Source organism: Rhipicephalus sanguineus, chromosome 1 (assembly GCF_013339695.2).
Source record: "Rhipicephalus sanguineus isolate Rsan-2018 chromosome 1, BIME_Rsan_1.4, whole genome shotgun sequence".
NCBI classification, from domain to species: Eukaryota; Metazoa; Arthropoda; class Arachnida; order Ixodida; family Ixodidae; genus Rhipicephalus; species Rhipicephalus sanguineus.
Window position 1 is genome coordinate 136,909,494 of NC_051176.1, and position 12,049 is coordinate 136,921,542.

The 12,049-nt window shown below is 45.4% G+C and overlaps 1 protein-coding gene across 1 annotated transcript; it reads left to right on the top strand.

Moving 5' to 3' along the window:
* The first annotated feature begins 2,210 nt into the window (after positions 1-2,210).
* On the top strand, positions 2,211-11,423 carry LOC119398856 (nose resistant to fluoxetine protein 6). Its single transcript, XM_037665676.2, has 6 exons — positions 2,211-2,288; positions 3,804-3,926; positions 7,726-7,846; positions 7,972-8,161; positions 9,593-9,735; positions 10,751-11,423. The coding sequence occupies exons 1-6, from the start codon at positions 2,236-2,238 to the stop codon at positions 10,994-10,996; spliced, it is 876 nt and encodes a 291-aa protein (XP_037521604.2). The 5' UTR covers positions 2,211-2,235; the 3' UTR covers positions 10,997-11,423.
* The last annotated feature ends 626 nt before the right edge of the window (positions 11,424-12,049 follow it).

The following is a 12,049-nucleotide window of genomic DNA, read 5'->3' on the forward strand; positions in this document are numbered from 1 at the left end:
TACAAAAAAAAAACAAAGAAAAATTACTTCACGTATATTGTCTACGTGTGATGTCCAATCAATGCTGACATCGAAAAAACGATATTATGCCGGAAATAAGAACCATGTAGCGTGACGTAAAACGATGGGGCGGTTATTTCTCTTGAACGACTAAACCATACATTAGGAACCCTTATACGATAACTTGCTTTAGAATTCTTCTTTGATACTTCCACAGTTCTCTGAAAGATACACGCTTATCTTGACGTGCTTATTTTTGTTTCAGCGGGTTCCTGATGTGTCTAGTCATCGACAAACAAAACAAGAATGGTTTGAGGGTGTTCGTTTTCGCCCTTGTTCGAAGGCTTGTGAGGTACGTTGGTCTCTATCTGTCTCTCCCACTTTGATTCCGGCAGGGTGCACCAAACAGAGTCACTTAGATTCGTTTTCTCACTTCATGATAGAAGCGTAAAAGAAAAAAGCACCGTAAAAAAGCTATAGTGCTTCGTTACTTCATGCCAGAGTCAAGGAGATATTTGCAGTGTATCATTATTGTGCTTTCTGTCACAAACTTGTCATGAGCTGGTATTAACCTTGTGATAATTCGTGTAAAACCGGCGTCGACGCGTCCCTTGGAGAATGTCAAGCAGAGTACTAAATTCGGTTATAATTACGGCACTCGACTACTTCAAATGTGTATTTGCCAACCTTGGCTACTGATTTGAAGGGGGATGAAGTGCGACCCAGGCACTTCATCACTCTTCGTGACTTGAGGGCAAGGAAGTGTCGAGAAGGCTGTAACATCGCTTCTTTTTATGGCAGGGCACAGCACCGACTGGAAAGGAGAAAATGGTACACGTGACATAATGGATGCCAAAAAATGTCAGAAAGAAAACGTCTGTGGGAAGGCAATAAATACGGGCAATAATTCCTGAAGCTTCCTGAATTAGGTGTGTTGTGCTCGGATGACCGTTTTATCTTATCATCACGTCCCCGCTTGCGCTTAGTATCAGTCTATTGCGTGCAAAAACATTACGAAGTATACTCCTTATCTGTGCATGTATTGTAAGGATATGCGAATCATTCTTTCGCCATGGGAAAGAATGCCATTTTAAAACAGATTTTTTTTTCAACAGGACCACTATTCCCCTATTCTTCGTGGTGATGTGCATATATTTGTTGCCGCTAATCCTGACCGGCCCGGCCGCCAAGAACTTCTTTGAAAAAATGGACTACGAAGTGAACACCCACTGGTGGCATTGGCTGCTCCAAGTCCGAAACTTTTACTATGTGGGACTCAAGGTAAATTGCTTGTTCTAAGTATGACGAAATAAGTTGATATGAACAGCTTTCACTCTGTTTCGGTTGCATTCGAGGCTTTCAGCCTTATTATTATCCAAATAGTACATGCACAAAACGCGTGCACAGTTATTGTCTGGAGCTACATTGTTACTCCTACCAAAAAGAAAGAAAGATGAACGTTTGATGTTCATGACCGTCCTTATAATCAGCGTTAACAAGAATAATTACAAATGGATACGTTAGACACGTAGACACTTTAGGAGCCGGAGAATTCCAAGCGAGCTCGTCTTCAGCTTGCATACGAAGGCGGTCACCAGGAACCTCAAGCGGTTCAATATATTTAGTCGGATACAACTTTAGAAGCGTGCGGCATTTACTCCTCAAAGGCGCATGCACACAAGCCGGCGCAAATGGGCGCGCACTGCACACTGACGTCATGAGTCCAACTGCCGGTGATCCCGCATTCGGAGAACATTCACGAGTGCGTGAGTGGGACTGTTTCTTTAGTCGCGGAGGCGAGCGGCTGCCGCACTTCAGTATTATGGGGCGATGCCTATCCGGACTTCTTAAGTTGTCTGCGATTATAGAAGGTTTGGATATTCAAGCTCGAAGATAAGAACACCAAAATGCCGTGTCATTTCTGCTGCCTCATGCAAGTACAGGCGTGACAGCAAAAAATGATTGTTTTATGTTATATTCCCGCCGTAATTCACGCCTTTAGCCGCATCGAGCTAGAAGCTTCCTTCGAATTATGCGGTCTCATTCCACACTACCGCCCCCAGTGGTGAAAAAAATGAGTAGCACGAATGGAAAGCTGGGCTCTTGTTCGACAGCTTATTCGACAGGACAAAAAAAATTAACACGCATACATGTAGCTAAACACACTATTTTTACCGAGAGGTTCCTTCTGTATTTTCATTGCAGACTGTGCTTCCACACGTGTGGTACCTGTCCATGGACTACCAGTTCTTCGTTGTGGGTGTTCCCCTGTTCCTGCTGCTCAAGAAGTAAGCCCGCTTTAATGTGTTCTCTAAATGACAGCTTGCCTGTGATTAACCCGTACGATAAATGAAATTCTGCAAAATATGCGGTGGGTGATATTTCGAGGCTATTCATCTTTGACATGACAGTCATTGTCCCCCTCCCAGTATTTCTTTTTAAGTTTTCTTGAGGTTTTATCTGCCGGCGAGGTAATTTTTCTTCTTATTATGTGACATATGACAATTACGCTGTCGTAGATATGATACATTGAGAGGAACGTTAACTTTAAGTTAGGACACTCCTCGGAACGCAGTGTGGTCAGTTGCTACTCAGCAGTACCTCGAAATTAACTGCTGTTCATTTGTTGCGACCATCTAAACAATAGTTGTGGGCAAGTGTCGCTTACTGTTAATCCCTGAACGGATGACATCGATGTCGTTCCTCAAGAGTGCTGATAGGTAACAACGATCACGAAAAACGCCGCGAATTTTATTACAGGTCGAAACAACGCAACGACCGCCCGATATACAGACACTAAGTCCATTGAAAAAAAAAAAAAAAGCCTTGCTCTCACTTCAGTTCGCCTTAGGAAAATAGAAAAATTTGGCTGTGACAAAGTACGCAACCGCTGACCTATGACGCGAATTGACATACTGAAGCAAACGCTGCATATATCTGAGGCCTCTATGCATAGACCTTCGCATACGTGAAATTATAAGTGTTCTTTGCGCATGGTGCGTGACGCGCACAGAGATTTCGCGCAGTCTATATATATGCCTATGCACATGCGAAACTAAAAGTACCTATTGTACCGTTTATTATGCTAAATCTTTCTTCGGCAGGCGCAGTGCATTACGTTCTTTCTTCTATTTGTTATTCAGTCTTCGTATTAATAATTTACGTTAGGAAAGTTGTAAGCGCGATTGACCATTGCTCAGTGATGGCCTCGCGTTCACGCCGATCACTGACATCAGTAGCAGGGGCAGAACGCCGAGGAGGTCCTAGCATGAGGTGGTCCTAGCATGTGAGACATTGTAAAGGATCTCTAGTTGTTGCTGGGTTAGTTGGTTCGTACTAATTACGGCCTAACGAGATCCGAACCAAATTGCATTAAATAAGACCATGGGGCAAGGACAGCGGTCCTATTCTGATCTTAATTTGTTTCGCGTTCCATTGCAGCCTGTGTGGGCGGTTTTCTCCAAAGGCCAGCGTTTTATCTGAGTGGACTAGCAGCACGTGGCGCACATCTTTTGCACTTTCGTTTTCTTGGAGAGGGGGCGGGGGGTTGGCGGCATGGCATTAGCTTTGAAACCTCTCGGTTTGTTCGTATGAGTATGTCCACTTGATCCCGTGGATTATACCTAGTATAAGAGTTAGTCGAAAGTAATTTATTCCCTTATAACATTGATAATTCTCAAGTACACGACCTATTCCAGCGTCTGATAATATTAACTGTATATGCCGTCAGCCATGCCGCAAGGGATACTCGATGCACTCATGCCACAGTAAACAACACTCTGCGATTTGAACTCATTTTGCAGCCGCAGGCCCATGGCGATCGGAGCGTTCGCCTTTGTCGGGCTGTTGGGGTGCTGCGTTTGTGCCTGGCAAGTGACTCAATGGGAGATCGCCCCCTTCATGGTGTTCCTTGCGCCTAAGCTGGCGTGAGTATGCATTGCCTGATTCTTGGAATCTTAAAGTGCCCGCCTCTTTGTGATATTTTATTGCACGTCATTTTATCACGTGAAATGTTAAACCTGCAAATATGGCGGCAATTTACAGTAGCAATAGGGGATTTTTTCTATTGTTGTATATTCTTATGCTTGATTAGTTCGCCTCAACGTAGCGAAGCCGCACATCATCTGTTAAAATGTAACAGAGGAGATATGATTATTTTGGCTGTCTCGTACTTTAATGAATCGCCAAAAAATTAGTAATCTTAAAGCTTCACATTTCGCTCAAATTCGAAAGCAGGCCGCAGTAGCAGGGAACATAACTCAAAACCAAGTGCTAAGGAGTTAGGGCAGTGTGGCGGCTTAAACTGCGAGTAAATTGCGTAGTTTACACTGAGTGGAGAAATTACTGCTTTTGATTCATACAATGGGCGACACTAAACACAGTGCGCGATTGTGATCACAGAAGTATGATAGAAATCAGACAAGCCTTGCTTTAAAATGGTCCAGCACCCATAAAACCACGTCATCAGTATTGATGAAGACAGCTACGTGTTCATCGTGTACTGGCTCCCGCACTGCCATTAGCGGAGCCGTTCCTACGCGCCGGTGTGTCAGAACCACGTGCAGATTCCGTCTATCGTAGCGCGCACCTTAATGGTGCGCGCTACGATAGACTTGCTCGGGCAATAAGAGCAGTCGCGGTGCTTCAGACAGCGCCACTATATATGCATATAATGAATAAGAACGACCCCTTAAAGGGGTCATGAAGCACCCCTTGGGCTGATTGAAAAAACACATCCTGCGGAAAGCTGACACGGCTATGAACTGCTCTGCCAAATATTACAGTCGTGCGCGCCGCGTAATGGCCACAAGCGGAGCGCGAAGTTGCCGTTTCCCCAGGCACCCTCTTTTCAAACAGAGGCCGGTTCTCACTCTCGTCGGTGGGCGGGGCGTCTGTCCGCTGTACGTAGTAAGAGACATAGCATGCTTATTGGCCGATAGCCGACGTAAATCGAGAGCGGCGTTCGGATCAGATGCGCTTCTTGCCGCGGCGTGCCGCCACTTGCCGGCGCCGCACTCCTCAGTACACGGTAGCCGCACTCGCGCAAGCGAATCACAGCGGGAGAGCGATCGCGTTTCATGACGCGCGCTGGCGTAACTTCTTTCCCCCATGCCATCCCTCCCTGTCTAGCTTCCAGTGCGCTCGCCGGCACGAGAAAAGAGAGAAAGCGCTGGGAGCGTGCGCCAAACCCCCGTAACTCCGCTGATTCTTGACGGATTCGAGAAATTTTTGCGGCAATCGATTCGGGAGGCAGTACACTCCGATACTGAGGCCATTAGATCATTACTTGGAAAAGTGGTTCATGACCCCTTTAATGGGATGCAGGAAAGAAGACGGTGTCCGTAATTGCCGCTCAATAGTCGTGCGCTGCCTTACACGTTCATTCGTATTACAGCACCCGCACTTAGCCTCTCTTCCCGAAAGATGCCCAGCCATCCGTGCTGTGCTATACCGGGGCGTCATCATGGTGTTTGTAAACACAGGGATTTCAGCGTATACAGTTGTCAGTGCCCACAGCACCTAAATGGGCAGCCGGTACACATTATGCACACACGCACACACACACACACACACACACACACACACACACACACACACACACACACACACACACACACACACACTCCCTCCGTAACAAGCGTGCGGTGATCTGATTCCAAGTATTCCAAGCCTTTACAAACTCATAGCACTCATAGCATTCTGTAACTTTGTTTCCATTTCAGCGCAACCAACTTGCGTGCGCGCTTTTTTGTGGTTGCGTGTGCCTGTAATAATAATAATAATAATAATAATAATAATAGTAATAATAATAATAATAATAATAATAATAATATCTGGAGTTTAACGTCCCAAAACCAAGGGACGCCGTAGTGGAGGGCTACGAGGGTCGCGATTCGATCCCGCGACCTTTGGGTAAGCAGTCGAGCGCCATAACCACTAGACCACCGTGGCGGTGTGTGTGTGTGTGTGTGTGTGTGTGTGTTGTGTGTGTGTGTGTGTGTGTGTGTGTGTGCCACCAACATCATGACTTCAACGGAGCACCACAAAATACCGACTATGGGAACAGGCGCATGCACACAAACGTTAAGCCGGAAAGCGCTATTTCTGCGTTGGTTATTAAAGGGGCCCTGCAACACTTTTTCAGCATGGTCAGAAAACGATGCCTATCGGTAGTCGAGGCTCCTGAGAACATATGAGTCAAACGTTATAGCGCTGCGCGCGGCCTGGAATTCAAAATTAATTCTCAAAGTCAGCTAGAAATCTCTCGCTCTTCTCTCGACAAATGATGGCGTAAGTCCAAATGACCGCGCCATAAACACAAAGTCCACGGCCATTGGCTGATCTGAGTATCGTGAGCTGCATGGTTGCCGCGGCCGCCGCGGGATACCGCGACGTGCCCGCGTGCTCGCTCGCGATCACGCTGATAGTAAGCGCGCGTCCGAAGAAAAAAAGAAAAGAAAGCGCTCAAGCTCATGACGCGCGCTGGCGAACGGACATAGCTTCTTGCCCCACTGTCATGCACCCCCCCCCCCCCCGTAGCTTTCAGTGCGCTCGCTGGTACGAAAGAGAGAGCGCGCTTAGAGCGTGCGAAAAATCCCAGTACCTCCACTCATACATGATAGATTCTAAAGATTTTTGCGGCAGTCGATTCATCAATAAACTCGTTTAATAAAGCCATTCGTTGATTACGTGGCAAAGTGTTGCAGGGCCCTTTTAAAGGTGAAATGGCCATCCACCCGTTTGCCGTACAAAGTTACCAGAAAGTCCATACGGATTTCTCAGAAAGAGTAAGCATCTAAGTTGACGAAAAATTCGTACCTGTCAGGGAATACTCTTCCCCAACTTGCGAAACGGATTTGCCGTAGTCTATACATTGGTGCTAGGTTCTTTTCATATTAAAAGACTACAGCTTCCCAATGACTATGCAACTATGCTATGCATATGTATCTTGTCATTCTTGTTGCAATCTTTCGGTATCATATATATACCGGGAGTTTTTCTAAAGGCTGTCTAAAATTCCTAAATATAGGGTATGAGAGTAAAAAAAAAAAGACAATTTCTTGAAAAGTGATATTCCAGGTAGGCAGACATCCAAAAATGTCAGAATCATGCTAATTATCGGTTAATTAACGTACATAAACTAAATAACCTTTAAAATAATTGCTTCGTGCCACATATTGCACTTCGCGAACCGTAGCCGGAGAGATCGCATGGCGTATCTAGTGTGGACAAATTTTCAGGATGACAGCAGTTTCGGGATATTCATTCCGAAAGTGTGGTATGAACTACATGGGCATTTCAGTTTTTTTTTTGCTTCAACACAGAAAACTGAGTTTCGTTACCAACTGGAATAGTGCATTTATACCGCAATTTGATAACGCATATCTCAAAATTAGTACCACCCTAAAATTTCACTCAAACTGACTCATGGGCTACAATTCAGTACAACTGGGCAGTACAGAAATTAATTTAAAACGTATTGAGTAGATATTTCTTAAGTACTAAATATCACATGATTCTGACATCGGAACGTCCGCCGCACCACACAATTTATTTTTGATGATTTTTCTCGGAAACCTTATATTTGGATTTTTCGGCTATCGTCAGTAAAATACGCCGTCAATGTGCTGATTAAACACCAATACGCTAGTACGCTCCCGAGTGATGGGCGATTCTCAGATTGAAAATAGGCCTTTTTATTCTTTGTCTTCTGGTTCTCTGCAGCACCGTTGGCGACACCGTGAACAAGTATTATATCCTTCCATCGTACCACGCGGTGTGCTATTTCACTGGTTGCATTGCCTACCTTGTTGCTGACAACTTGCGGCAGCGAAAGGTGTCCAAGGTAAGCATTAAGGTCTCATTAATTAGGACCACTCCACTCCACTTATTATCTTTCCTGTTGTTACCCATCCAGCTCCTATCAGATAATCTGTCGATTAAAAAAAGATTCCTTCCTTTTTTGCGTAGGTGGTTCAGATCGTCTGCTGGACTGTGTCCTTCACCACTGGCATATGCTGCGTTTACATAAAGTGTGTGTGGTACACTGGTGATACGCCGACATCAGACCTTGGCAAAATGGCCACGGCATTCTTCGACCGCATCATGTGGTCGATGTTCATTGGCTGGATCACATTGGCCTGCATTTCAGGACGCGGAGGTTTGTTGTTCTGTTTTTTTTTTTTTTTTGCATTCATAGTAGACGAATACTTACCTGCTTGGCTGAAAGATTGTTCCTACAGGTGTTTGCCTAAATTTCATTCTATTGGAAATTTGTTCTAAATGCTAGAATTAGCCGATGGTTTTTGAATGTGTACTGATACTTATTGCCTTTCTATGTTTAAGAACTGAAATTGCTAACAAATGCCTAAAAATGAAGCACAATAAATAACGCCGCAATAACGTGCGATCCCGCAATCTACAAGATCAAACAAGTCCTTGTCTTAACCATTATCCTCGTAACATTCGGGTTTACTGCAGAGTCTTTGTTCCCGCTTGCAAATGTAGCACGAAACTGTCGCATTGTCCATATTCTTATGCCTCTTAGTTACGCCATTAAAGTTATCTTTTTTATTTCATGATAATAAGTGTCGGAGTTTTACGTCCCAAAACCGCGATATGATTATGAGGGACGCCGTAGTGGAGGGCTCTGGAAATTTAGACCACCTGGGGTTGTTTAACCTGCACCTAAATCTAAGTAAACGGGCCTCAAGCGTTCTCACCTCATCCAAAAATGCGGTCTCCAAGGCCGGGATTCGATCCCGCGACCTTCGGGTCAGCCGTTGAGCGCCATAACCAATAGACCACAGCAGCGGTATTCTTTTTTTATTGCGATAGCAATTATATGGACACTCTCGACACGTTTTTGCTGTCGCCGTCGCCGTCATGTCCCGTATAAAGTCCACATTGATCACATCCCCCCGCGCATCGTACGTTCTACTGCGGGTAAAAGCGCGCGAGCGGGGGCGAGGAACGCGGCTGAAGCAGAGATGACACGAACCGGCCCATCTCCGTCGCTTGGAGGGCGCATGCGATAACATCACCCCTCTTGGGAGGCCGGTCCTCGAAGCAGAGAGGAAATGCCCTGCCCGTCTTGAACGAGCATGAAAAGACGAGAAGGAAGTTGGGAAGGTGTGTTAGCTCGAGCAGCAACTTTGAACTTTGATTCTATGGGCGTGGTCGCGATCGCTGGCGCGCGTGCTATCTCGGCAGCCAGCAGCGGGCGGCTCGTATACCCTTCTACGTGCTGCGCTCTCAATGCGAAGAGACTGTGTGGAAAGAGCATCCCTCCCTGGAGCGGCCGTATTCTCTTACGCTAGATCGGATCCAAAAGCGTTAGCTGCCAGCCTCACTTCGTATAACATTACAATTTGTTGCTATCTCATTTATTGATTCGCTATTGCGGTTAAACTGTGACTTTTTTAAATTTCCAACTTCAATATGTTGTTTAATGGTATTCGTGAAATGCCAAAGAAAACCTATTAAGGCCCCTCGATGTTCTCTTGCGTTATAATACGCAGTTATAAATCCATTACATTGAATGCACATATTGTTGCTTTTTTTTTACTCAATTCTATCTCACTGGTCGCAGGCTTTGTGTCCAAATTCCTGTCGTGGGCTCCCTTCGCACCTTTGAGCCGCCTGTCTTTTGCTGTTTACCTCATCCACTTCCCCTTCATCGAAATCATGCTGCATACATCAAGGGAACGCCTCTACTACTCTCACTTCAATCAGGTAAGCACATCCCATCACTTCTCTTCCCGCCCTTGCTCTAATCCCTCATTTCAGAGGCCAGTGCATTGGAAGCGTTAAGGTGCGTTCTTCACTACAGAATGGTACTATTACCATGAACTAAAACAGCGTTTATCAACATATTTTGTATGCTTGACAAAGAAATTACATTCAACTAATAAAAAGAGCGATTACATTACAAAACGCAAGCAGAGCTGTAGCATATAGATTCGTCGGGAACAAAGTTCCGCTATAGGTAAGTTCTTTTTCAATTACTCTGGTGACGTATAGTTTAAATATTCGTATATGAATAAGATGCGTGAAAGAAGTTTTTGAAGTAAACAGGAGCGTATGTATGCGCCTGTATCGAATATAAAAAGCAAAGATAAATAAATTCATTGGTGCTCTGCATTTTATTAATTGTTGAGGTGAACTTTTACGTATGTTGCCATTTATAGCGTTTCATTAAAATACACACAGTTCATCTTATTAGTCCCTTATTTTTATTCCTATGAAATAGCAAATCTTCGAAGTAGGATTGACGCTTGTTTCGTGCCCACGCTCCTACGTCCGCAGTATTGCAGTGGCGCCGCCAGAGACACTTCTTTTTTTTCCTTTATTACGGATTGCGATGCACGCAGCGACATTGCGGAAACTCGTAAGACACTGAGGAAAATGATCTTTAAGAGCACTGTCGGCAGTTGACGTCTGACAACTTACAAACCATCACTTGACAGCGCTCGTCTTGTCTTGTCTTCCGTTTCCTTGTGTGTCAGTTTCCCGACGTGAGTCAACATGCAGTACTCATCTTGACTACCCTTACATTTTGCCGATGGTTGTTATTCTATGCTTTAAGGCACTAACGTTCTCGTAATAATCCAGGGACACATTTCACATAATGTCTGCCATCTTTTCCAGACTGCAGCTTTTGACTTGTGCAGGCTTGACGTTTGTGTGTAGCCTTCTAACGTATTAATATGCACTCCCTCTTTCCCGCAACATTTCTGTGCGCGAGCAGGTGACTTTGTTCTTCTCGGTGTTGATGTGGAGCTACATTCTCGCCTACTTCATGTATCTGGTGTGCGAGGGCCCCACGGCCAACCTGGACAAGCTGGTGTTTGGTTCCACCACAAGACCGCGGGCCGAGAATGCGGCGTCCACGACAGTCCCGAAGGCCAGCAACGGGACTCAAGAAGTGGTCTTCGAAATCCCTCGCATAGTGTTAGAGAACGACGAGAAGAAGACTGTCAACGGCGCACACTGAGAAGTCGACGCTGCTAAGCTGAGAGGTGGACATTGTGAACTTCAATTCGTGAACACTGCCTTCGCGTTCGGTGGTTCCTGAACTGATGTGGTGGTGAATTTTGCGTTGGACAGTTCGGTGGCACGAAAAACAGTGCAAAAGGCATCATCCGAAGTGAACACTTAGGTTCCCTTGAATGAAAGGGTTCTTCAGCGAAGCGTCCTTTCAGCTGCGGAGCAACATTCATCTCAAAATGCGCCCAAGCCAAACGTCGATCTCTCTTAACACGAAGAACATTTCTTTGTATTTGTTTCTCGGTACTCCTCCGTGATATTACAGCCACCTTATGTGTAGACAGCGGCCTGCAAAGGAAGCCTAAAGATGCTGCTGTCGAGCACGGTGGCCTCTTTAGTTCCCTGGGAGTTCCGGTCGTGCTGCAGGCTCCCTATCAGCCCCCCCCCTCCTTTTTTTTGGGGGGGGGGGTGCTTACAGTGCATGTGAAGAGTCCGCTAACGATGTGTGAACATGACGTGGAACTCGAGGTGTGTGCATGAATGCTTCGACGAATGGTGAGCGCAGCCGGAATGAGATTTGAACAACGGCAAGTTATTTTGCCTGCGAAGTCTGCATTGTAATTCAGGTAGACGTAGAATTGGCCCTTTCGTGAACAGTATATTCACGAGCCTGTTGAGCGACTGAGGCCACATTTCGGCGACAACTGCTCAACAAACTTTGAGGGGTCCTTGGGGTAAAAATAACGTCCTAAGCCTGTTGTGTGAAACTCAAGTAGCCCAGGGATTTTTGTTTTTTGATAATGAATATGTATAATCTTCATTATAGTTCATCGTGGTTGAGGCAACGTTCTTTACCAATTGGCGGTAGCTGCGCGGCTAATGCGTCGCCAGCTTGAGGTGAAAATGCATAAAACCTTGCTACGCCTTTTTCAACACCAGGAAGAAAACATACTTAATAATGCAGAAACTGTATACATTTCCAAATTGCATATAATTAAAGTCATAATTGTATATTTGTACCTACTCCATATATCATCACTAATTCTGTCATTTCTTCGTG